Genomic DNA, 27,084 nt, shown 5'->3' on the forward strand with positions numbered 1-27,084 from the left:
AAAGAGGAATTTTGACTTGGAGAGTCTTTTTGCTCAAGGGGAGATTAGGATTCGGGTTCCGATGTGCTGCGTCCTTGGGCGAGTCACTCGACTTCTCTGGGCCTCAGTTCCCTCATCTGGAAAATGGGGCTGAAGACTGAGTCCTATGTGGGACAGGGACTGCGTCCAACCCGATTCTCTTGTATCTACTCCAATGAACAGTGCCTGGCACATAGTGAGCGCTTAACCAATACCATTATCAAGATTATTTATTGAGGACCCCTCTCACCGGGCCCTCATAGAGGAATTTTGACTTGTGGGGTCTTTTTGCTCAAGGGGAGATTAGGATTCGGGTTCTGATGTGCTGTGTGACTTTGGGCAAGTCACTTGACTTCTCTGGGCCTCAGTTCCCTCATCTGGAAAATGGGGATGAAGACCGTGAGCCCCCTGTGGGACAGGGACTGCGTCCAACTCAATTCTCTCGCATCTCCTCTAGCGCTTAGAACAGTGCCTGGCACATAGTGAGTGCTTAACAGATACCATTATCATTATTATTATTATTTACTGAGAACCCCTCCCATCGGGTCCTCACTGAGGTCTTTTGACTTGGTGGGCCTTTTTGCTCAAGGGGAGATTAGGATTCGGGTTCTGATGTGCTGCGTGTCCTTGGGCAAATCACTCGACTTCTCCGGGCCTCAGTCCCCTCGTCCGTCAAATGGGGACGAAGACCGTGAGCCCCGCGTGGCGTTGGGGGATGTGTCGGCAAACGCCGGCTCTTGTGACCGTCTCCCTCAGACTCGCCAGGTGCTGGAGGAACTGACGGAGCTGCCCGTGATGGTGGAATTAGCCAGCGACTTCCTGGATCGCAACACGCCGGTCTTCCGGGACGACGTCTGCTTCTTCATCAGCCAGTCGGGTGAGCGGGGCTCGGGGGGGGGGGCGACGCCTCGCCCCGCTCCGATCGTCTCTCGGGTGGGAGAAACGGGGCGCTTCCGGGAGCCGCTCTCCCCGGACCGGGATCTCGGCTCCGGAGCCGGGAGGCGGGCGGGGAGGATCGGCCGGAAAATCGGGGCCCTCCCCCCGAAGGACCGCCGGATTTCTGCAGAAGGACCCGGATTGCTAGGCGAGAGGTCGATGAGGGGCGAGGCGAGAGAGCCTCCCCACCCACTCCATGGCTGAGGGTTGCCCAATTCAGTCAGTTGTATTTATTAATAATAATGGTAATAATAATGTTGATATTTGCTAAGCACTTACTCTCTGCCAAACACTGTTCTAAGTGCTGGGGTAGATAGAGGGTAATGAGATGGTTCCACGTGGGCTCACAGTCTTAATCTCCATTTTCCAGATGAGGTCACCGAGGCCCGGAGAAGTGAAGTGACTTGCCCGAAGTCACACAGCTGACAATAATATTGATAATGTTGGTATTTGTTACGCGCTTACTAGGTGCCGAGCACCGTTCTAAGCGCTGGGGGAGATACAGGGTCATCAGGTTGTCCCCCGTGGGGCTCACGGTCTTCATCCCCATTTTCCAGATGAGGGAACTGAGGCACAGAGAAGTTTAGAAAGAGCTGGTTCGAAACACCTGCTATTCATTCATTCATTCAGTCATATTTATTGAGCCTTTACTGGGTGCAGAGCACCGTACTAAGCGCTGGGAAAGTACAATTCGGCAACTGATAGAGCCAATCCCTACCCAACAAGGGGCTCACGGTCTAGAAGGGGGAGACAGACAACAAAACGAAACAGAGACGGGTCTCACTACCGACAAAAGAGATAAAAAGAACCATAGATAAATGCACATCATTAATAAAATAGAGCAATAAATATGTACAAATATATAACGTTGGTATTCGTTAAGTGCTCACTATGTGCCGAGCACTGTTCTAAGCGCTGCGGGAGATACAGGGTCATCAGGTTGTCCCCCGTGGGGTTCACAGTCTTCATCCCCATTTTACAGATGACGGAACTGAGGCACAGAGAAGTGAAGGGACTTGCCCACGGTCACCCAGCTGACAAGTGGCGGAGTGGGGATTCGAACCCATGACCTCTGACTCCCAAGCCCAGGCTCTTTCCAATGAGCCATGCTGCTTCTCTGAAAACAGGTGTCACTGTCGACAAAATAATAATAATAATAATAATAATAATGTTGGTATCTGTTAAGCACTTACTATGTGCCGAGCACTGTTCTAAGCGCTGGGGGAGATACAGGGTCATCAGGTCGTCCCACGTGAGGCTCACAGTTAATCCCCCTTTTACAGATGAAGTAACTGAGGCCCAGAGAAGTGAAGCGACTTGCCCACAGTCACACAGCTGACAAGTGGCAGAGTTGGGATTCGAACTCATGACCGGTGACTCCCAGGCCCGCGCTCTTTCCACCGAGCCACGCTGCTTCAAAAGAGATAAATAGAACCTTCCCTAAGTGCACATCATGAATAAAATGAATAGAGCAGTAAATATATACAAATATAGACAAGGGCTGTGGGGAGGGGAAGGCGAAAGAGCAGAGGGAACGAGATTGGAAAGAAGGATGGATTTGGGAGGGCGGCGTGGAGCCTGTTTGAACCGGCTTATCTTTTTGGGGGGGGTTCCTTTAGGGGAGACCGCGGACACCCTGATGGGCCTGAGGTATTGTAAAGAGCGAGGCGCCCTCACAGTCGGCGTCACAAACACGGTGGGGAGCTCCATCTCCAGGGAGACGGACTGCGGTGTCCACATCAACGCCGGGCCGGAGATCGGCGTGGCCAGCACCAAGGTAAAGGCCGCAATTCCGTTTCTAAGCCCCGGGCTCAGTGATGGGAAGAGCCGCAATCAATCGTCCCGTGCTATTTTCGCATTCGTTCTTTCATTTGGTCGCGTTTATAGAGCGCTTCCTGTGTGCGGAGCGCCGTCGTAAGCGATTGGAGAGTACCATTCGGCAGTAGACGATCCCTACCCGACAACGGGCTCCCGGTCTCGAAGGGCGAGGCGGACAACAAAACAGAACAAGTGTTTATTTCTAAATAATAATAATGTTGGTATTTGTTAAGCGCTTACTATGTGCAGAGCACTGTTTTAAGCGCTGAGGGCGATACAGGGTCATCAGGTTGTCCCACGTGAGGATCACAGTCTTCATCCCCATTTGACAGATGAGGTCACTGAGGTACCAAGAAGTGAAGTGACTCGCCCACAGTCACACAGCTGACGAGGGGCAGAGCCGGGATTCGAACCCGTGACCTCTGACTCCCAAGCCCAGGCTCTTTCCACTGAGTAGTAGGATTAGCATTTTTATGGTATTAAGTGCTTATGATGTGCACTAGTTCATTCATTCATTCAATAGTATTTATTGAGCACTAAGCCCTGGGGGGAGCTAAATGTTAATCAGGTCTCAGTGATTAATAATCATAATCATTATAATTATGGTATTTATTAAGTGCTTACTGTGTGCCAGGCGCTGTACTAAGCTGTGGAGTGGATACCAGCTAATCGGGTTGGACCCAGTTCCTGTCCCCCGTGGGGCTCACGGTCTTATTCCCCATTTTCCAGATGAGGTCACTGAGGCCCAGAGAAGTGAAGTAATAATAATAAGGATAGTTTTTGTTAAGCGCTTCCTTTGTGCCAAGCACTGTTCTAAGCTCTGGGAGCGATTACAGGGTGATCAGGTTGCCCCCCATGGGGCTCTCAGTCTTCATCCCCGTATTATAGATGAGGTAACTGGGGCCCAGAGAAGTGAAGTGACTTGCCCCGGGTCACCGAGCAGACAAGCGGAGGAGGTGGGATTTGAACCCACGACCACCGACTCCCAAGCCCGGGCTCTTGCCACGACACCACGCTAAGATCACCCTGCGGACAAGCGGCGGAGCCGGGATGAGAACCCGTGACCACCTGACTCCCAGGCCCGGGCTCTACCCACTAGTCCTCGCTGCTTGCTGATTGACTTGTAGGTATTTAGAGAAGCAGCGTGGCTCAGTGGCAAGAGCCCGGGCTGGGGAGTCAGAGGTCATGGGTTCGAATCCTGGCTCTGCCACTTACCAGCTGCGTGACTGTGGGCGAGTCACTTCACTTCTCTGAGCTTCAGTTCCCTCATCTGGAAAATGGGGATGAAGACTGGGAGCCTCACGTGGGGCGACCTGATGATCCTGTATCTCCCCCAGCGCTTAGAACGGTGCTCTGCACATAGGAGGCGCTTAACGAATACCAACATGATGATGATGATGATTATTGTTCGTTAGGCGCTTACTAAGAGGAGCAGCAACCTGTGATGGTTGCCCGTTTACCTCCGCACTGAACGGAAATTCTGCTTTTTTGTGGTTCAGGACTGGAGTCTGGAAGTACACTTTTCCCCTAAAACTGTGCATGATTTATTTATATTAATGTCAGTCAATTGTATTTATTGAGCGCTGACTGTGCAGAGCACTGTACTGAACGCTTAGGGAGCGTCCAGTCCCAGCTCTGCCACTTGTCAGTTGTGTGACTTTGGGCAAGTCACTTCACCTCTCTGTGCCTCAGTGACCTCATCTGGAAAATGGGGATTAAGACTGCGAGCTCTACGTGAAACAACCTGCTCACCTTGTATCCCCCCCAGCGCTTAGAACAGTGCTTTGCTCATAGTAAGCGCTTAACAAATGCCATCATTATTATTACTGCTATTAACAATAAACAAGACATATTCCATGCTCACAGTGAGCTTAATAATAATAATAATAATAATGGCGTTTTGTTAAGCGCTTACTATGTACCAAGCACTGTTCTAAGCACTGAGAGGGATACAAGGTAATCAGGTCGTCCCACGTGGGCCTCAAAATCTTAATCCCCGTTTTCCAGATGAGGTCACCGAGGCACAGAGAAGTGAAGTGACTTGCCCACAGTCACCCAGCTGACAAGTGGCGGAACCGGAATTCGAACCCACGACCCCTGACTCCCAAGCCCGGGCTCTTCCCACTAAGCCACGCTGAGATTCGAGGGGGATCCAGTGCAACAAAGACAAGTATATTTATGGGCTGAATGTCTGTCTCCCCCTTGACACCGAAAGCTCGTCGTGGGCAGGGATTGGGCCGCCAACTTGGTTATTGTATTCCCTGAGCGCTTAGTACAGTGTTCTGCAGCGCTCAGTAAATAATAATAATAATGTTGGTATTTGTTAAGCGTTTACTATGTGCAGAGCACTGTTCTAAGCGCTGGGGGAGATACAGGGGAATCAGGTCGTCCCACGTGGGGCTCACAGTCTTAATCCCCATTTTACAGACGAGGTCACTGAGGCCCAGAGAAGCGAAGTGACTCGCCCACAGTCACCCAGCTGACAAGCGGCAGAGCCGGGAGTCGAACCCTTGACCTCTGACCCCGAAGCCCAGGCTTTTTCCACTGATAAATACCACTGATGAAGAAGTTACCTCACTGTGGGCAGGGAACGTGGCCAACTACTCAGTTGGATCTTCCTCCCGTTCGCTTAGTCATTCATTCGGTAGTATTTATTGAGCGCTTACTGTGTGCTGAGCACTGTACTAAGCGCTTGGAACGGATAGTTCAGCAACAGATAGAGACAAGCCCTGCCCAGTGACGGGCTCCGAGCTTAATCCAGGGTTCCGCACAGAGGAAGCGCTCAGTAAATAACCGTCGACTGCCGGATGGATCGATTTCACGGGCTTGGGAGTCAGAGGTCATGGGTTCTAATCCCGGCTCGGCTGCTAGTCAGCTGGGTGACCTTGGGCAAATCACTTAACTTCCCTGCGCCTCAGTTACCTCCTCTGTCAAATGGGGATTAAAAAAAACCGTGAGCCCCACGTGGGACAACCTGATTACCCTGTATCCCCTACCGCTTAGAACAGTGCTTTGCACATAGTAAGCGCTTAAGAAATACCACAATTATTATGTCAACCCCCGAGACGACCGCGCTCGCCTCAGTTGGGCTCGGAATTCCGAGACCTAGCGGGCCGTAACGCAAAAGAGACGAGGGGCGTCGGGGGACTGCTCGAATGCAGAAGGAATTTTTCTTCCCGAAGCCTCCCTCCGCAGGTGGCTTCCGAAGCTGGGAGTTCCTCTCTCCGCCTGCGTCTGCTTTTCGAGGCTGATGGTTCGAAAAGCTCGACCGCCCGGCCGTGGAGAAATCTGCTTTGATTTAGTTCAGTCTGGGGGGAAGAGCAGGAGGTGATGTCAGCCCGTCACGTAATTTTAGCCCAAACCACAGTGGGGAAGTTCTTTTTTCTTCCAAAAAACCAGTCCACCGGGGAATTCGATCATGGAAAATTCGGGAGGAGGTTACGAAAGCTCGGAGTTGGCTGTCTCTGGGCCGTGTTAACGGGATGAAGACCGTGAGCCTCACGTGGGACAGCCTGATTACCCTCTATCAACCCCAGCGCTTAGAACAGTGCACGTAGTAAGCGCTTAAATACCATAATTATTATTATGATTATTAACCTCTCCAACACCAGATCCTTTAGAGATCCTTGGAATCGCATCTCTCCCGGGCGATTAAAACTCGTAAAATGTTGGCTGTCGCTTTCGGTTCCTGCCTCTCCGTCTTGAGCTGACGGGGCACAGTTGATCTCGGCCCCACCTCCAACCCCTCGGGCACTTATGTAATAATGACAGTAATGTTATTTGTTAAGCGCTTACTATGTGCCAAGCACTGTTCCGAGCCCTGGGGTGGATACAAGGTCGGCAGGTTGCCCCACGTGGGGCTCACAGGCTTCATCCCCGTTTTCCAGATGAGGGAACTGAGGGCCGGAGAAGTTCGTTCATTCATTCATATTTATTGAGCGCTTACTATAGTAAGTGCTGGAGCGCTTACTGAGAAGCAGCTTGGCTTAGTGGAAAGAGCCCGGGCTTGGGAGTCAGAGGTTGTGAGTTCTAATCCCACTCCACCACTTGTCAGCTGTGTGACTGTGAGCAAGTCACTTCACTTCTCTGGGCCTCAGTTCCCTCATCGGGAAAATGGGGATGAAGACTGTGAGCCTCACGTGGGGCAACCTGATGAGCCTGTATCTACCCCGGCGCTTAGAACGGTGCTTGGCACATAGTAAGCGCTTAACAAATACAACATTATTATTATTATTATTATTAAGTGGTTGGAAAATACAATTCAGCAATAGAGACAATCCCTACCCAGCAACAGGCTCAGAGTGTAGAAGGGGGAATTTAAGTGACTTGCCCAAAGTCACACAGCTGACAAGTGGCGGAGCGGCATTAGAACTCATGACCTCTGTTTCCCAAGCCCGGACTCTTTCCAATAAGCCACGTTAAATTATTTCTCATAGATTATAATAATAATAATAACAATGTCGGTATTTGTTAAGCGCTTACTATGTGCCGAGCGCTGTTCTAAGCGCTGGGGGAGATACGGGGTCATCGGGTTGTCCCACGTGAGGCTCCCAGTTAATCCCCATTTTCCAGTTGAGGTAACTGAGGCCCAGAGAAGTGAAGTGACTCGCCCACAGTCACCCAGCTGACAAGTGGCAGAGCTGGGATTCGAACTCATGACCTCTGACTCCCAAGCCCCGGCTCTTTCCACTGAGCCACGTTGTCTCCCCCTCTGGACAGCGAGCTCGTTATGGACAGGGAACGTGTCTGCTAATTCTCTGGGTCGCCCAAGTGCTCAATTTCAGTGCTCTGCCCGTAATAAGCTCTCAGTATCACCGATTGATTGGAATATCTGCTCCTGGAGCTCAATGCACCTTTTGATCATCTATTATAAACCTATTTAATAATATAAACCTAACGGATCCGTAGAGAGAGGGCTATAGTTATCCTCTATATTAGATGGTGGTATTTGTTAAGTGCTTACGATGTGCGAAGCACTGTTCTAAGCGCTGCGGGGGGTGGACGCGAGGCGATCGGGTCATCCCAAGTGGGGCTCACCGTCTTCATCCCCATGTGACAGCTGAGGGAACTGAGGCCCAGAGACGTGAAGCGACTTACCCAAGGTCACCCAGCAGACAAGTTGTGGAGCCGGGATCGGTAATAATAATAATGTTGGTATTTGTTAAGCGCTTATTATGTGCGGAGCACCGTTCTAAGCGCTGAGGTTGCTAAAGGCTCGTCAGGTTGTTGTCCCACGTGAGGCTCACGGTCTTAATCCCCATTTTCCAGATGAGGGAACTGAGGCCCACAGAAGTGAAGTGACTTGCCCACAGTCATACAGCCGAGAAGTGGCAGGGCCGGAGTTCGAACCCACGACCCCTGACTCCCAAGCCCGGGCTCTTTCCACTGAGCCACTCTGCTTCTCCTACCCGTGACCTTCAAACTCCCAGGCCCGTGCCCTCTCCACTGTGCGCTTTCTATGCGCAGAGCACAGCGCTAAGCACTGGAAAAAGAGGATAAAGGTGGGAATTAAACGCAGACCCGAGACCCGGTGGGTTTTGCGATTTAAAATGGTTAAAAAAGTAATAATAATTGTATTTAGGGGCTTACTGTGTGCCGGGTACTCTCCTAAACGCTGGGCTGGATTCAAGCAGGTCGGATTGGATGCTGTCCCTGTCCCACATGGGGCTCCCGGTCTTCATCCCCATTTTCCAGATGAGGTCACCGAGGCACAGGGAAGCGAAGTGCCCGAGGTCACACAGCAGACCGGTGGCTGAGCCGGGATTGGAACCCAGGGCCCTCTGGCTCTCAGGCCCGGGCTCGAAGCCATCAAGGGGCGGGGAGGATTGGAGACAGACACACTGGGTGCAGGCAAGCACTAAATCATTAAAGCAGTTTAAGGGCCAGGGACAGACGGGCGACAGAGAGACGGACAACTCAAGCCGGGAGGGAGCTTTGGATGGGGAACAGAATTTCTCCAGCTCCGTTGCGCAGCTCCGTTGGCGGAGCGGCATTAGAACCCGCGACCTCTGACTCCCAAGCCCGGACTCTTTCCTCTAAGCCACGTTAAATTATGTCTCACAGGTTCCTGGTTCAGAGGATCGTTTGTCTCCCCCTCGGGACGCCGAGCTCGTTATGTGTCTGCTGATTCTCTGGGTCGCCCAAGGGCTCAGTTGAGTGCTCTGCCCGTAATAAGCTCTCAGTATCATCGATGGATTGGAATATCTGCTCCTGGAGCTTAATGCACCTTTTGATCATCTATTATCAACCTGTTTAATAATATAAACCTAACAGATCCTTAGAGAGAGGGCTGTAGTTGTCCTTTCTATTAAATGGTGGTATTTGTTAAGTGCTCACTATGTGCACTGTTGTGCAGCGTGGCTCAGTGGAAAGAGCCCGGGCTGGGGAGTCAGAGGTCGTGGGTTCGAATCCCGGCCCTGCCCCTTAGCTGTGGGACTGTGGGCAAGTCGCTTCACTTCTCTGTGCCTCAGTTCCCTCATCTGTAAAATGGGGATGAAGACTGGGAGCCTCCCGTGGGGACAATCTGATTCCCCTGTATCTCCCCCAGCGCTTAGAACGGTGCTCTGCACATAGTAAGCGCTTAACAAATACCAGTGGCAAGAGCCCAGGCTTGGGAGTCAGAGGTCGTGGGTTCTAATCCGGGCTCCGCCACTCGTCAGCTGGGTGACTTTGGGCAAGTCGCTTGGTTTCTCTGGGCCTCAGTGACCTCGTCTGTCGAATGGGGACGAAGACCGCGAGCCCCACGTGGGACCACCCGATCACCTCAGCGCTCAGAACGGTGCTCGGCAGGTAGTAAGTGCTTAATAAATACCATGGTTGTTATTTTGAGGTTTTCTGAGGGTCTAGAAAGGCTCAGGCTGCAGGGGATGGTCTCGTTCCTGCCGGGGTTGGGGGAAGCAGGATGGGGCGAGGCCTCCCCGCTGAGGCAGGGAATGGGAAATGGGGTTCGGGGGTGGTCTCCTCCCTGGTTTGGGGGAGAGCAGGCCGGGGTGGGGGTCTCCTGGCTGGGGTGGGGAAACCGGGATGGGATGGGGGTCTCGTCGCCGGGGTGGGGGGAAGCAAGCCGGGAACGGGATCGCCTCGCTGGTTTTGGGGAAAGCAGGACGGGATGGGGGTCTCCTGGCTGGGGCGGGGAAACCAGGATGGGATGGGGGTCTCCTCGCCGGGGTGGGGGGAAGCAGGATGGGATGGGGGTCTCCTCTCCGGGGCACGGGGGAGCCCGTGAGGGACGGGGAGGGAGGGAGGGAAGGAAGGAGGGAAAGAAAGAGGGAAGGGAGGCCGTTCCTTGGGGTGCGATGAAGGAGGGCCCAAGACCATGCCGCGAGGCCAGGCTGCAGTTAAAGGCTGGGGTTTTGTCCGTCTGTCAGTCTCCCCTTCTCCTACCTCCCCCCAACTCCCTCCTTCAGCTCCGGGGGGTGAAGAGGGGCCGAGGAGGTTCAGCGACAGCTCTCACGCCCGGCCCAAAACGGGCAGACCCGGCCACGACCGGTCGGAGAGTTCCTCCGCCCTGGCGGGGGGGGGGGGGGGGGGTGAGGGCGTACGTGCCCACGTCTCCCGTAAATCTGAATTGTCCTCTCCCCAGCGCTTAGTGCGGTGCTCTGCACACGGTAAGCGCTCACTGAATACGACCGAACGAATGACTGAACCTAAAAAAACCCCGGGAAACCCTCGACTCCACGGCTCCCTCCGGTGATCTCCCCATCTCCCTCCCCCCCCCCCCCTTCCTCTCCAGACTCCGGGAGCGAGTCGTCTCCACCCGCTGTGTCGAATCCCTCTCCTCCTCCGATTCTCTCCCGGCCCCCCTCCGATCCGGCTTCGGCCCCCTTCCCTCCACAGAAACGGCCCCCTCAAAGGTCACCGACGAGCTCCTCCTCGCCGAATCCAACGGCTTCTACTCCATCCTCATCCTCCTCGACCTCCGTGGACCGCCCCCTCCTCCCGGAAAAATTATCCAACTTGGGCTTCGCCGACACCGATCCTCTCCTCGTTTTCCTCCTCTGTCCCCGGCCGCTCCATCTCGGTCTCTTTTTCGGGCTCCGCCTCCGTCCCCCTCACTGGTTCAGTTCTGGATCCCCTTCTATTCCCCATCTGCACCCAAATCTACAACTAAATCCAAATAGATGATTCCCAACTCTCCATCTCCTCCCCCGATCTCTCTCCCTCTCTGCAGTCTCGCGCCTCCTCCTGCCTTCGAGACACCTCTATTCGGACGTCCTCGCGTCACCTCAGACTTAACGTGTCCAAAACACATCTTCCCACCCAAACCCTGCCCTTCCCCTGACTTTTCCCATCCCCGTAGACGACACCACCGTCCTTCCCGTCTCCCAGGCCGGCAACCCTGGCCTTACCCTTGACTCCTCTTTCTCCTTCAACCCACGTATTCAACCCGTCACTAAATCCCGTCTCTCCCACCTTCACACCGCCGCTAAAATTCGCCCTCTCGTCTCCAAACCGCTACCGCGTCGCTCTTCCGCTCCCTCCCGGATTCCCGCTTCAGCCTCCTGTCTCTCCCCACCCCAGTCCCTCTTTCACTCTCCCGCTGGGATCCCTTTTCTCTGGAAACGTGCAGGATTTGTCACCCCGCCCCCGAAGAAACTCCAGCGGTTGCCCATCCACCTCCGCATCCAAAAGAAACCCCCCCACCGGAAGCAGCGTGGCTCGGTGGCACGAGGCCGGGCTTGGGAGGCGGAGGTCATGGGTTCGAATCCTAGCTCCTCCACTTGTCAGCCGTGTGGCTGTGGGCAAGTCACTTATTAGTAGAAATAATCTGTAAAAAAGGAAATCTTGGAGACGTACACAAAGAATCGTCGTCGTCAGTAACGATATCATACAAATGCCACAGAGTTAGTGTTGGTAATGATTAAGGGTGATCACTAATAATAACACTAATTGTGATGTTTGTCAAGCATTGTACCAAGTGCTGGGGTAGATAGATGATGCACAGTCTTCGGGACCGTGAGCCCGTTGTTGGGCAGGGATCGTCTCTATCTGTTGTCCAATTGTACTCTCCAAACGCTTAGTACAGTGCTCTGCACACAGTAAGCGCTCAGTAAACACCACTGAATGAACGAAAGATAATCAGGTCCCACATGGGGCTTACGGTCTAAAGATGAGAAGCAGCGTGGCTCAGTGGGAAGAGCCCGGGCCTGGGAGTCGGAGGTCGTGGGTTCGAATCCCGGCTCCGCCGCTTGTCAGCCGGGTGACTGGGCGAGTCGCTTCACTTCTCTGGGCCTCAGTTCCCTCATCTGGAAAATGGGGATGAAGACCGTGAGCCCCACGTGGGACAACCCGATGACCCTGTATCGCCCCCAGCGCTTAGAACAGTGTTCTGCACATAGCAAGCGCTTAACAAATAGCACCATTAGTATTACTGTTATTATGGAAGAGAAGGGAGGACAGGGATCGAATCCCCATTTTGCGGACGGGGGAACTGAGGCGTCGAGAAGTGACTTGCCCGAGGTCACGCTGCGGATAAGTGGCGGAGCCGGGATTCGAATCCAGGTCCTTCTGACTCCCAGGCCTGGGTTCTTTCCGCCAAGCCCTGCTGAGTCCCTACGGGGAGACTGTACAAGAGTAATCATCGCTAATAGACGCCCAACAGGACGATGACCCAAACACCACAATCACTGTTGATGTTACCGCAATAATGGTAGTTAAGAGCCTATATTGTGCCAAACACTGCCCCAAGCACTGCGGAAGGTGCGAGATAATCCAGCTGGACCCAGACCCTGTCCCACCTGGAGCGCTCCGTCTAAGGGAGGGGGGATCGGGTACATAAACCCCATTTTGGAGTGGAGGAAACTGAGGCAGAGAGAAGCGAAAGGACCTGTCCAAGGTCACTGAGCAGGAGAGAGGTGGAGCCGGGAGATGTCGGCAATTCTGCCATTAAGTAATAATAATGATAATGTGGGTATCTATCTGTTCGGCGCTTACTCTGTGCAGAGCACTGTCGGAAGCGCTGGGGGAGAATCAGGGTCATCGGGTTGTCCCATGTGAGGCTCACGGTCTTCGTCCCCATTTTACAGATGAGGCAACTGAGGCGCTGAGAACTGAAGGGACTCGCCCACAGTCACCCAGCTGACAAGCGGCAGAGCCCGGGAGTCGAACCCATGACCTCCGATTCCCAAGCCTGGGCTCTTGCCACTGAGCCACGCTGCTTCCCATTCGCATGCATCCATTCGATGGCTCTCAGCTCTTGGGGGCGAGGAGAGGGAGTCAGTGAGTGAGTCCCGGGTTCTAATCCCCGCTCCGCCGCTTGTCTGCTGTGTGACCTTGGGCAAGTCACTTGGCTTCTCTGGGCCTCAGTCCCCTCATCTGTCAAATGAGGATGGAGACTGTGAGCCCCAGTGGGGGGACAGGGCCTGCGTCCAACCCAATTTGCTTGGGTCCACCCCAGTGCTTAGTACAGTGGCTCAGCGGAAAGAGCCCGGGCTTGGGAGTCAGAGGTCATGGGTTCAGATCCCGGCTCCGCCGCTTCGTATCTGTCCGACCTTGGGTAAGTAACTTCACTTCTCGGAGCGTCAGTGACCTCATCTGGAAAATGGGGATGAAGACCGGGAGCCCCACGGGGGACAACCCGATCACTTCGTATCCTCCCAAGTGCCCAATCAATACAATTGAACGAATGAAGGGGTGACCTTGGGCAAGTCACCTCCCTGCTCTGGGCCTCAGTCCCCTCATCTGTCAAATGGGGATGGAGACCGTGAGCCCCACGGCCCCCGTCCTCTCCCCCTCCCTTCGGGCTCGCATCTCCTCCCGCCTCCGGGACGTCTCCACCCGGATGTCGGCCCGCCGCCTAAAACTCGACACGAGCGAGACCGAGCTCCTCGTCTTCCCTCCCGAACCCGGTCCTCTCCCGGACTTCTCTATCACCGTCGATGGCGCGACCGTCCTTCCCGTCTCTCGGGCCCGCGATCTCGGTGTCGTCCTCGACTCGTCCCTCTCGTTCACCCCGCGCGTCCTATCCGTCACCGAGACCCGCCGGTCTCACCTCTACGATATCGCCGGGATCCGCCCTCTCCTCTCCACCCAGACGGCTAACTTACCGCTTCGGGCTCTCGTCGTATCCCGGCTAGACTACCGTGTCGGCCTTCTCTCCGACCTCCCTCCCTCCTCTCTCGCCCCGCTCCGGTCTATCCTTCACTCCGCCGCCCGGCTCATCTTCCTCCAGAAACGATCTGGGCCCGTCACTCCCCTTCTTAAACAACTCCGGTGGTCGCCCGTCGACCTCCGCTCCAAACAAAATCTCCTCACTCTAGGCTTCGAGGCTCTCCGTCCCCTCGCCCCCTCCCACCTCTCCTCCCTTCTCTCTTTCCACCGCCCGCCCCGCACGCTCCGCTCCTCCGCCGCCCACCTCCTCGCCGTCCCTCGGTCTCGCCCGTCCCGCCGTCGACCCCCGGGCCGCGTCCTCCCGCGGTCCCGGAACGCCCTCCCTCCTCGCCTCTGCCGAACCGATTCTCTTTCCCTCTTCGAAACCCTACTTCAAACTCACCTCCTCCGAGAGGCCTTCCCGGACTGAGCTCCTCTTCCCCCTCTACTCCCTCTGCCGTCCCCCCTTTACCTCTCCGCAGCTAAACCCTCTTTTTCCCCTTTTCCCTCCGCTCCTCCACCTCTCCCTTCCCATCCCCACGGCACCGTACTCGTCCGCTCGACTGTATATATTTCCGTTGCCCTATTTATTTTGTCGATGAATTGTACTTCGCCTCGATCCTATTCAGTCGCCATCGTTTTTACGAGACGTCCTTCCCCTCGACTCTATCTATCGCCGTCGTTCTCGTCCGTCCGTCTCCCCCGATCGGACCGTGAGCCCCTCAAACGGCATTGACCGTCTCTATCTGTTGCCGACTTGTTCGTCCCAAGCGCTTAGTACAGTGCTCTGCACATAGTAAGCGCTCAATAAATACTATTGAATGAATGAATGAATGGACAACCTCATCACCTTGTATCCTCCCCAGCGCTTAGAACAGTGCTTTCCACATAGCGCTTAATAGATGCCATCGTTATTATTATTATTACAGTAATCTGCACAGGGTAAGCGCTCAATCAATCCAATTGAATGAACGAATGAATGAATGGGTGACCTTGGGTAAGTCACTCCCCTGCTCTGGGCCTCAGTCCCCGCATCTGTCAAATGGGGATGGAGACCGCGAGCCCCACGGGGGACGGGGCCTGCGTCCAACCCGATTTGCTTGGATCCGCCCCAGCGCTTAATACAGTGCCTATCGAATAGTAAGCGCTGAACAGACAACCTGATTAGCTTGTAGCAGCGTGGCTCGGTGGAAAGAGCCCGGGCTTCGGAGTCAGAGGTCCTGGGTTCGACTCCCGGCTCCGCTACTTGTCAGCTGTGGGACTGTGGGCGAGTCACTTCACTCCTCTGGGCCTCAGTTCCCTCATCTGTAAAATGGGGATGAAGACTGGGAGCCTCACGTGGGACGACCTGATGACCCTGTATCTCCCCCAGCGCTTAGAACGGTGCTCTGCACCTAGTGAGCGCTTCACAAATGCCATCATCGTTATTATTGTATCTCCTCCGGTGCCTTACATGTAGTAAACGCCTAATAAATGCGCCTTGCACATAGTAAACGCTTTATAAGCGCCATAAAAAAAAGCCCAACCAAAAAGCACATTTGGGATTTGTCCTTAGCTCTTGGCTTTCATTCCGCACAATATTTTTTTTTTCTAAATCATTTGACCACAAATTGTTGTTTGTTTTTCCTCTGTCTTTCAGGCCTACACCAGCCAGTTTGTGTCCCTGGTGATGTTCGCCCTCATGATGTGCGACGACAGAATTTCGATGCAAGAAAGACGCAAAGAAATAATGCGCGGCTTGAAAGGGCTGCCAGGTACCTCGATGCATTCCTTCAATCGTATTTACTGAGCGCTTCCTATGTGCTGAGCACTGGACTAAGCGCTTGCAATGTGCAATTCATTCGGGTCATTCATTCAGTAGTATTTATTGAGCGCTTACTATGTGCAGAGCGCTGGACTAAGCGATTGCAATGTGCAGTTCATTCGGTTCATTCAGTAGTATTTATTGAGCGCTTACTATGTGCAGAGCGCTGGACTAAGCGCTTGCAATGGACAATTCATTCAGTTCATTCAATAATATTTACTGAGCGCTTCCTATGTGCAGAGCACTGGACTAAGCGCTTGCAATGGACAGTTCATTCAATTCATTCACTCAATAGTATTTATTGAGCGCTTCCTATGTGCAGAGCACTGGACTAAGCACTTGCAATGGACAATTCATTCAGTTCATTCATTCAATTGTATTTATTGAGCGCTTACTATGTGCAGAGCGCTGGACTAAGCGCTTGCAGTGGACAATTCATTGAATTCATTCATTCAATTGTATTTATTGAGCGCTTGCTATGTGCAGAGCGCGGGACTAAGCGCTTGCAATGGACAATTCATTCAATTTATTCATTCAGTAGTATTTATTGAGCGCTTGCTATGTGCAGAGCGCTGGACTAAGCGCTTGCAATGTACAGTACATTCAGTTCATTCATTCAATAGTATTTATTGAGCGCGTACCATGTGCAGAGCACTGGACTGAGCGCTCGCAACGTACAGTACGGCAACAGATAGAGACAGTCCCTGCCCATTGACGGGATTGTCGCCCATCGAGTCACTCGTTGCGTACCGGGTGCGGAGCACTGTTCTAAGCACTTAGGAGAGGACAATTTAACAATAAACGGACACATTCCCTGCCCACAACGGGCTTAGGTCCTCTGACGCTGTGGCCAGCGAGAAGCGGCCTGGTGGAGGGGTAGAGCCCGGGCCTGGGAGTCAGAAGGTCCCGGGTTCTAATCCCGGCTCCGCCGCTTGTCTGCTGGGTGACCTTTGGCAGGTCCCTTCACTTCTCTGGGCCTCAGTTCCCTCATCTGGAAAATGGGGACGGAGACCGGGAGCCCCACGGGGGACAGGGACTGGGTCCGATCCGATGGACTTGTATCTACCTCACTGCTTAGAGCGGTGCTTCGCACATAGTAAGGGCTTAAATACTAGCGTTAATAATAATGTTGGGATTTGTTAAGCGCTTACTATGTGCAGAGCACCGTTGTAAGCGCTGGGGGAGACGCAGGGTCATCGGGTTGTCCCACGTGGGGCTCACGGTCTTAATCCCCATTTTGCAGATGAGGGAACTGAGGCCCAGAGAAGTGAAGCGACTCGCCCACAGTCACCCAGCTGACAAGTGGCGGAGCCGGGATTCGAACCCATGACCTCGGAATCCCAAGCCCGGGCTCTTTCCACTGAGCCACGCTGCTTCTCTTATTATTATTATTATAGCCCAGGCTTGGGGGGGCAGAAGACTTTGGGGTTGTCATCCCGGCTCTGCCCTTTGTCTGCTGTGTGACCTTAATAATGTTGGTATCTGTTAAGCGCTTAGTATGTGCCGAGCACCGTTCTAAACGCTGGGGGAGATACGGGGTCATCGGGTCGTCCCACGTGAGGCTCACAGTTAATCACCGTTTGGCAGATGAGGTAACCGGGGCACAGAGAAGTGAAGCGACTCGCCCACAGTCACCCAGCTGACAAGTGGTAGAGCCGGGATTCGAACTCATGACCTCTGACTCCCAAGCCCGTGCTCTTTCCACTGAGCCACGCTGCTTCTCTAGAGCTTCTCTTGACCTTGGTCAAGTCACTTCACTTCTCTGGGCCTCGGTCACCCCGTCTGGAAAATGGGGATTAAGACTGGGCGCTTATGCAGTAAGTATGTAGTAAGCGCTTAACAGATCCCAACATTATTATCATCTCCGCTCAGCCTGGCACGTAGCGTGAAGCCCATCGTCGCTTAGAACAGCGCTCGGCACGTAGTAAGCGCTTAATGAATACTGTTGTTGTTGTTACTGTAGCGCGGCTCAGCGGAAAGGGCCCGGGCTCGGGAGTCAGAGGTCATGGGTTCGAATCGCGGCCCTGCCCCTTGTCAGCTGTGTGACCGTGGGCAGGTCACTTCACTTCTCTGGGCCTCACCTCATCTGTAAAGTGGGGATGAAGACCGGGAGCCTCACGTGGGACGACCCGATGACCCCGTACCTCCCCCGGCGCTTAGAACGGTGCTGGGCACAGAGTAAGCGCTTAACGGATACCGACACTACTATCATCTCCCTTCAGCCTGGCACGTAGCGTGAAGCCCGTAGTCGGGGAGCAGCGTGGCTCAGCGGAAAGAGCCCGAGCTTGGGAGTCGGAGGTCCTGGGTTCGAATCCCAGCTGCGCCACTCGTCAGCTGTGTGACTGTGGGCGAGTCACTTCACTTCTCTGGGCCTAAATTCCCTCATCTGTAAAATGGGGATTAACTGGGAGCCTCACGTGGGACAACTTGATGACCCTGTCTCTACCTCAGCGCTTAGAACGGTGCTCTGCACATAGTAAGCGCTTAGCAAATACCAGCATTAACCAATACCAGCTCAGAGCAGTGCTTGGCAGATAGTAAGGGCTCGGTGATTGTTTATCATTATTATCATTATTATTATTCTTCTTCTTCTTCCGAGCAGATCTCATCAAGGAAGTGCTGAGCATGGACGACGAGATTCAGAAGCTGGCCACCGAGCTGTATCATCAGAAGTCCGTCCTCATCATGGGCCGGGGTTATCACTACGCCACGTGCCTGGAAGGAGCGCTGGTAAGGATGGGGGGGCCCCCCGGTCTTCCCGGCCCCCATCCCGCACTCGGCTCAGCCGGGAACGGGCCCCGGGGGAGACCCGGCCCCTTGGCTCAGTGAGGAGAGCCCGGGCTTTGGAGTCCGGGGTCATGGGTTCGACTCCCGGCGCGGCCACTTGTCAGCCGGGTGACCGCGGGCGAGTCACTTCGCTTCTCCGGGCCTCGGTGACCTCATCTGTAACGTGGGGATGGAGACCGGGAGGCCCACGTCGGACAGCCTGCTTCCCCCGTGTCTCCCCCAGCGCTCAGAACGGTGCTCGGCACGTGGTAAGCGCTTAACGGATACCGACGTTATTCCAAGGAAAACGAATTCCCAGCTCCTTTCCCTCCCCTGGACGAGCGCGGTCGATTATCCTGGTTTCGGGGAGAGGAGAGTCAGTGGCGGGTTCGAGTGCCGGCTCGGCCACTTGTCTGCTGGGTGCCCCTGGGCGAGTCGCTTCACTTCTCTGGGCCTCAGTGACCTCATCTGGAAAACGGGGGGTGGAGATTGTCAGCCCCACGGGGACGGGGACCGTGTCCGCTCCGATTTGCCTGGATCCACCCCGGCGCTTAGAACGGTGCCTGGCGCCCAGGAAGCGCTTAACAAATACCCCCATCATTATCATTATTAGAGAAGCAGCGCGGCTCAGTGGAAAGAGCGCGGGCTTGGGAGTCAGAGGTCACGGGTTCTCATCCCCGCTCCGCCACTAGTCAGCTGTGTGACCTTGGGCAAGTCGTTTCACTTCTCTGTGCCTCAGTGACCTCGTCTGTCAAGTGGGGATTAATAATAATAATAATAATAATAATAATGTTGGTATTTGTTAAGCGCTTACTATGTGCAGAGCACTGTTCTAAGCGCTGGGGTAGACTCAGGGGCATCGGGTTGTCCCACGTGAGGTTCACAGTCTTCACCCCCACTTTACGGATGAGGTCACGGAGGCGCAGAGAAGTGAAGCGACTCGCCCACAGTCACCCAGCTGCCGAGGGGCAGAGCCGGGATTCGAACCCATGACCTCTGACTCCAAAGCCCGGACTCTTTCCACCGAGCCCCGTAAAACTGTGACCCCCCCACGTGGGACAACCTGATCACCTTGTGTCGCCCAGCGCTTAGAACAGTGCTTTGCACATAATAAGCGCTTAACAGATACCACAGTTTATTTAGTTATCATTAATATGAAACACCACGATTATTAGTGCCTCTGTTCCCTCATCTGACAAATGGGGAGGAGACCTTGAGCCTGACGGGGGCCGGGGCCGGTGTCCAATCCGATTTGCTCGGATCCACCCCAGCGCTTAGTACGGTGCCTGGCGCATAGTAGGCGCTTAAGCAGATATCATCGTTATTATTATTCTGGGCCTCAGTTCCCTCATCTGACAAATAATAACAGTGTGGGTATCTGTTAAGCGCTTACCATGTGCCGAGCACTGTTCTAAGCGCCGGGGTAGGCACGGGGGAATCCGGTCGTCCCCCGTGGGGCTCACGGTCTTCATCCCCATTTTACGGATGAGGGAACTGAGGCACCGAGAGGTGAAGTGACGTGACTCGCCCACAGTCACCCAGCTGCCAAGTGGCCCAGCCGGGATTCGAACCCATGACCCCTGCCTCCAAAGCCCGTGCCCCTTCCGCCGAACCACGCTGCTTCTCAAATGGGGACGGAGACCGTCAGCCCCACGGGGGAAAGGGGCTGTGGGAAGGCAGCGTGGCTCAGTGGGTGGAGCCCGGGCCTGGGAGTCAGCAGGTCAAGGGTTCTAATCCTGGCTCCTCCACTTGTCTGCTGTGTGACCTTGGGCGGGCCACTTGACTTCTCTGGGCCTCAGCGACCTCATCTGTCAAACGGGGACGGAGAGCGGGAGCCCCACGGGGGACAGGGACCGGGTCCAACCTGATTTGCTTGGATCCACCCAGCGCTTAGTAGAGTGCCGGGCACATAGTAAGCGCTTAGCAAAGACCCTAATGGTAATCACGTCCCAACCCATCGGTTTGGATCCACCCCGGCGCTTAGAACGGTGCCCGGGACACAGTAGGCGCCCAACAAAAGCCATCCATCGTTATCGTCGTACAGGGGAGCAGCGCGGCTCAGTGGCAAGAGCCCGGGCTTGGGAGTCAGAGGGTCGTGGGTTCTAATCCCGCCTCCGCCACCCGTCTGCTGCGTGACCTCGGCCAAGCCACTTCACTTCTCTGGGCCTCAGTTCCCTCATCTGGAAAATATTGCTGAAGACTGTGAACCCCAAGGGGGGCAAACTGATTACTTCGCATCTCCCCCAGCGCGTAGAATAATAATAATGATGATGGCGGCATTTATTAAGCGCTTCCTAAGTGCGAAGCCCTGTCCCGAGCGCCGGGGGAGATACAAGATCATCGGGTTGTCCCACGTGGGGCTCCCGGTCTTCAGCCCCATTGGACAGACGAGGTCACTGAGGCCCAGAGAAGTGAAGTGACTCGTCCAAAGTCGCACAGCTGACAAGCGGCATCGCCGGGATTAGAATGATAACGTCGGTATTCGTTAGGCGCTCACTCTGTGCAGAGCACCGTTCTAAGCGCCGGGGGAGATCCAGGGTCATCGGGTCGTCCCACGGGAGGCTCCCGGTCTTCATCCCCATTTTCCAGATGAGGTCACTGAGGCCCAGAAAAGCGAAGTGACTCGCCCGCAGTCACCCAGATGACAGGTGGCGGTGCCGGGATTAGAACCCATGACCTCTGACTCGCGAGCCCCTCTTATCCCCACTGAGCCGCGCTGCTTCTCTGTAAGAAGCGGTAGAACAGCAGAACTGGTCCCGGCACATAGTCAGCGCTTAACAGATACCAGGATTATCGTTATTTTCCCCTCCGCCGTGCTTGGGGGGAGGGTCTGGCCCCGGAAGGGGCGGGCTAGACTCCCCTTCGGTAGAGAAGCAGCGTGGCTCAGCGGAAAGAGCCCGGGCTTGGGAGTCAGGGGTCGTGGGTTCGAATCCCGGCTCTGCCACCTGTCAGCCGGGTGACCGTGGGCGAGTCCCTTCACTTCCCTGGGCCTCGGTTCCCTCATCCGTCAAATGGGGCTGAAGACCGTGAGCCCCGCGTGGGACGACCCGATGACCTCGGATCTCCCCCGGCGCTGAGAGCGGTGCTCCGCACGTAGTGAGCGCTCAACAGATACCGACATTGTTAGTGTTATCAGTTGGGACGTAAAACCTGCGACCTCGGGGGAAGCGCCCCGGCTCGGGAGTCGGAGGTCACGGGTTCGAATCCCAGCCCCGCCACCTGTCAGCCGGGTGACCGTGGGCGAGCCGCTTCACTTCCCTGGGCCTCGGTTCCCTCGTCCGTCGAATGGGGACCAAGACCGGGAGCCTCACGGCGGCCGGCCCGATGACCCCGGATCTCCCCCGGCGCTTAGAGCGGCGCCCGGCCCGTCGTCGGCGCTTTAACAAATGCCGACGTTGTGATTCTCCGTCTCTGCCGTCGTGTGTCCCCGGCGCGTAGAAGATCAAAGAGATCACGTACATGCACTCGGAGGGCATCCTGGCCGGGGAGCTGAAGCACGGCCCGCTGGCGCTGGTGGACAAGCTGATGCCCGTCATCATGATCATCATGAGGGACCACACTTACGCCAAGTGCCAGAACGCTTTTCAGCAAGTGGTGGCCCGCCAGGTGAGCCCCCGCCGGGCGCGGGCCGACCCCAACGTCCGTCGGGCGCGCGCGGGGCGCCGGGCCGACCGCCCGGCGGAGGAGGGTCCAGACCGGAAGCCCGCGGCGGGCGGGGAACTCATTCGAAGCAGCGCGGCTCCCTGGAGAGAGCCCGGGCTGGGGACGTCGGAGGTCACGGGTTCGAATGCCGGCCCCGCCGCTCGGCTGGGTGACCGCGGGCGAGTCGCTTCCCTTCTCTGGGCCTCATCTGGAAGATGGGGACGGAGGCTGTGAGCCTCACGTGGGACTACTCGATTATCTTGTCTCCCCCCCCCCCCCCCCCCCAGCGCTTATATATAATGATAATGTTGGTATTTGTTAAGCGCTTACTATGTGCAGAGCGCTTAAGAAATACCAACGTTATTCTTAGGCCGTATTTACGGAGCGCTTACTGTGTGCAGAGCGCTGGGGAGAGGACGGTACGGCAGTAAACGGCCGCATTCCCCGCCCGCAACGAGGTCTCGGGGGCGGGATGTGTCTGTCGGACTGTCGGGTTGGACTCTCCCAAGCGCTCGCTACGTACGATTGACTGGTATCCCTGATTCATTTATTTCTATTAATGTCTATCTCCCCCTCTAGAACGTAAGCTCGTTGTGGGCCGGGAATGTGTCCGTCGTATCGACCTAGCGGACTCTTCCAAGCGCTTAGTACAGTGTTCTGCACGCGGCGAGCGCTCAGTACGTGCGATTCGCCGACTGGTATCCGTAATGAATTTATCTCTAGTAATGTCCGTCTCCCTCTCTAGACCGTAAGCTCGTTGAGGGAACGGGTCTGTCTTGTTGATCTCTCGGAGTCTTCCAAGCGCTTAGTACAGCGCTCTGCACACTGTAAGCGCTCGATACATGCGATTGACACTGGTATCCGTAATTCATTTATTTCTATTAATGTCTGTCTCCCTCTCTAGACCAAGCTCGTTGAGGGCGGGGAATGTGTCTGTCGTATCGATCTAGCGGACTCTTCCAAGCGCTCAGTACAGTGTTCTGCACGCGGCGAGCGCTCAATACGTGCAATTCACTGACTGGTATCTGTAATTCATTTATTTCTAGCAATGTCTGTCTCCCTCTGTAGATCAGAAGCTCGTTGAGGGAACGTGTCTGTGGTTCTACGAGACCGTAAGCTCGCCGTGGGCGGGGAATGCGTCTGCTGTATTGATCTGGCGGACTCTTCCGAGCGCTCAGTATAGCGCTCTGCGCACAGTAAGCGCTCAGTAAATACCATTAACTGACTGGAGTTGGGATTCATTCATTCAGTCGAATTTATTGAGGGCTTACTGTGTGCTGTACTAAGCGCCCACATGGGACGACCCGATTCCCCTGTGTCTACCCCAGCGCTCAGAACAGTGCTCTGCACATAGTAAGCGCTTAACAAATACCAACGTTATTAGTACAGTTCAGCAGCAGAGAGAGACCATTCGTTCATTCATTTAATGGTATTTATTGAGCGCTTACTGTGTGCGGAGCACTGTACTCAACGCTTGGAACGCACGGTTGGGCAACAGGGAGAGGCGATCCCTACCCGACAACGGGCTCACGGTCTCCTGGCCCCAGATGGGCTGACAGTCTAGAAGAGGGGAGGCGGACGGCAAAACAAGGAAACTGGCATCAATAACATCAGTGGGAATAAATAGAATTAGAGAGGTAGATGTTCAGTCGTTCATTCGGTCGCATCTGTCGAGCGCTTACTATGTGCAGAGCACTGGACTGAGCGCTCGGGATGGACAGTCGGGCAACAGATAGAGACCGTCCCTGCCCAACGACGGGCTCCCGGTCTGAACGGGGGAGACGGAAAAGCGAAACAAGTAGACAGGCGTCGATAGCATCAAAATAGGTAAGTAGAATCATAGATACAGGCACGTTGTTAATAAAATAAATAGAGTAATAAATAATATATATAAAAATAGACCCAAGCGCTGTGGGGAGGGGAAGGGGGAAGAGCAGAGGGAGGGAGTCGGGGCGACGGGGAGGGGGGGGGCAGAGGGAAAGGGAAGGCTCAGTCCGGGAAGGCGTCATGGAGGAGGTGAGATTTCAGTAGAGCTCAGCACGTAGTAAGCGCTTAACGGATCCCCAAATCATTATCATTATTATGGAACGGGGGGGGAAGTGTGAGCGATCCCTCCCCGCGAGGGGCTTAGAGGGGGAGATCGCGGGGGAAGGACGAGGCCCGAATCCAACCCCGCCGGCGCTCAGCGTGGGCCCGGCGCGTGATGAGAACCGGGGGCGGGGGGCGGCTTTTATTCGAGCGGGGAGGCGAAACGGGAAGGGCGGGGCGGAGATTTCTCCGGGAGAGAGGGCGTCCCTCCCGTCCGACGACCGACCGGCCCCGGGGCCCTGTCCGTTCGCCCCAGGGCCGGCCCGTGGTGATCTGCGACAAGGAAGACAGCGAAACCATCAAGAACACGAAGCGGACGATTAAGGTCCCCCATTCGGTGGACTGCCTTCAGGGAATCCTCAGCGTCATCCCCTTGCAGCTCCTCGCCTTTCACCTCGCCGTCCTCAGAGGCTACGACGTAAGCGGCCTCCGCGGCGCCCGCTCCGCGCGGGGCGCTGGGCCGAGCCGCCCGGGAGGGTGTCGCCGGGGGGAAGGCGACGGGACCCCTCAGGCGCCGGGCACTGCTGGGAGCTCTGGGGAAGATGCGGGTTCTGACGCCGGCAGGGACGCCGGGGTCACGTTCGCTCGTATTCCTTGAGCGCTTACTGTGTGCAGAGCACTGGACGGAGCGCTTGGAAAGTAAAGTTGGGAACGGAGAGGGAGACCAGCCCTACCCCACGACGGGCTGCGCGGTCTAGTGTCTGTTAAGCGCTTGCCTTGTGAGCGCTGGGGGAGATCCGAGGTAATGACGGTGATGATGATGGTGTTTGTTAAGCGCTTACTGTGTGCCAAGCACTGGTGTGAGCGCTGGGGGAGATCCGAGATGGTGATGACGTTGGTATTTGTTAAGCGCTCGCTATGTGCCAAGCACCGGTGTGAGCGCTGGGGGGAGATCCGAGATGATGATGATGATGGTATTTGTTAAGCGCTCGCTATGTGCCAAGCACTCTTCTGAGCCCTGGGGGAGATACGAGGTAATAACAATGACGATGATGGTATGTGTTAAGCGCTTACTGTGTGCCAAGCACCGTTCTAAGCGCTGGGGGAGATACCGGCTCATCGGGTTGTCCCTGGGGCTCCCGGTCTTCATCCCCATTTGACAGATGAGGAAACTGAGGCCCAGAGAAGTGAGGTGACTTGCCCAGGGTCACACAGCTGACAAGTGGCAGAGCCGGGATTAGAACCCACGACCCTCTGACTCCCGGGCCCGGGCTCTACCCGCTAGGGCAGGCTGCGTCTCTGGGTGGGTGGTCTTCCAAGTGCTCAGTCCAGTGCTTTGCACAGAGTTGACTGTGAGTTCCTGGAAAGCAGGGACCGTGTCTACTTTATTGGACGCTCCCAAGCGCCCTCAGTACAGTGCTCTGCCCACAGACACTCAGTCATCTTACGCCGTCGAGTCGTGTCCGACCCATCGCGCCGCCACGGCCCCACCTCTCCCGGAAGGCCCCGTTCTACATCCGCCGTCGTTCCGGCCGTGGATCCGCAGAGTTTTCCGGGGAAAAACGGGGCAGCGGTTGACCGTCGCCGCCTTCCGCGCGGTCAGCTGCGGTCTCCGCCCTCGACCCTCTCCCGGGCCGCCCGGCGCGGGGGAGTTTCGGGCCCGTAGCCGCCGGGCCGCCCCTCGCCGGCCACCGGTTCCCGGCCGGGCCTCCGCTCCGCTCTCCCTCCCGTAGCCGGGACCGGCGGAGGCCTGGAAACTCTCCGGGTGCCGCCCTGAGAGAGGGTGAGGCACTCGGTGAGTGAAAAACTATTGATTAAGATGCTCCCTGGCGTCAGGGCCTCCCCCAGAGAGCCTCCCCAGGAGTCTTCCGGGTGGCTGGGACGCGACCCCGAAAAGCGGAGACCGTCCCAACGTGATAGCCAGAAGGTCGTGGGTTCTAATCCCGCCTCCGCCACTTGTCCGCCGGGTGATCTCGGGCAAGTCGCTTCACTCGTCCGGGCCTCGGTTCCCTCATCCGTAAAACGGGGATTGAGACGGCGAACCCCACGTGGGGCAGGGAGTGTGTCCCATTAGCCCGGATCCACCCCGTCGCTTAATCCGGTGCCCGGCACGTCATAAGCGCTTACCGGATACCACGATCGTTATTATAAGCGCGACGTGAGCTCCGAGAACGAAATCCAGGGTCCAGTGTGCTGCCGGAGAGCGTTTCTTGAGTTTTAAAAAAAAAAAAAAGAACTCTTTTTGAAACGGTTGTCTTTGTCGTTTTTCCCCTACAGGTTGATTTTCCAAGAAATCTGGCCAAATCGGTTACCGTGGAGTAAAAGAGCGACGGAAACCCCGAGGGGCCAAAGACGAGGAAAGACAGTCTTTTGGTACCGAAAGAACTTGATTTCTAGAGTCACCTCTTTCCACCTTGTTTTGGAGATCCCTCGTTTGCCGTCGACGATTCCATTTTCTAGTCTGTGGAAGTCCCGCTTATTTTGCCGAAATCGAAAGGGGTTCGAAACGAGGAGCTTCTTTAAAGATCGCCAAACGTTTAGTTTCTGAGCTCCCTGCGTCTCCGCCCGAAAGGGTTGGGTTCAATTAAATCGCCGGTGGTTATCGTCCTTTATTCCTTCAGACCGACGGGACGGTCGTGTATTTGAAAGGCCTAAAGCCCGTCCTAACGTCCGCCCGCGTCTGGAAGATGAATTGAGCTTTGATCGGATCGGTGAATCGGTGGGTTGTATTTATTGGGCGCTTCCTGTAGGCAGAGCTCTATGCTGGGCGCCTGGGAAGGTACCGTAGAACACTATTCCAGACGCGACATTCCCTGCCCACGACGAGCTGACGGTCCCTCGGTCGTGCTGCTCTGATTTTCTCTGAGGTGTAAATAGGGTTCTCTTTGGTCTTTGCCTGAATCTGTAAAAGCAGAAGCCTTGACTCGCGGGTGAAATTTATGCCCTTAGTAGCCCTCACCCTTCCCAGACGGCTTTCCAGACCC

At 55.4% G+C, this 27,084-nt stretch overlaps 1 protein-coding gene across 2 annotated transcripts in view; it reads left to right on the forward strand.

Moving 5' to 3' along the window:
- Positions 1-26,722, forward strand: part of GFPT1 (glutamine--fructose-6-phosphate transaminase 1) — a 107,430-nt gene extending 80,708 nt beyond the window's left edge. For both annotated transcript variants that reach the window (XM_029066395.2, XM_029066397.2), the window contains 7 exons: positions 775-895; positions 2,574-2,731; positions 15,500-15,614; positions 18,267-18,394; positions 21,869-22,036; positions 24,417-24,578; positions 26,378-26,722. In XM_029066395.2, coding sequence (XP_028922228.1) covers positions 775-895; positions 2,574-2,731; positions 15,500-15,614; positions 18,267-18,394; positions 21,869-22,036; positions 24,417-24,578; positions 26,378-26,422 — 897 coding nt within the window. In that variant the 3' untranslated portion in view covers positions 26,423-26,722. The remainder of the gene's footprint in view (positions 1-774; positions 896-2,573; positions 2,732-15,499; positions 15,615-18,266; positions 18,395-21,868; positions 22,037-24,416; positions 24,579-26,377) is intronic.
- The last annotated feature ends 362 nt before the right edge of the window (positions 26,723-27,084 follow it).

The sequence above is a fragment of the Ornithorhynchus anatinus genome, chromosome 5 (assembly GCF_004115215.2).
Source record: "Ornithorhynchus anatinus isolate Pmale09 chromosome 5, mOrnAna1.pri.v4, whole genome shotgun sequence".
In the NCBI taxonomy this organism is placed as follows: domain Eukaryota; kingdom Metazoa; phylum Chordata; class Mammalia; order Monotremata; family Ornithorhynchidae; genus Ornithorhynchus; species Ornithorhynchus anatinus.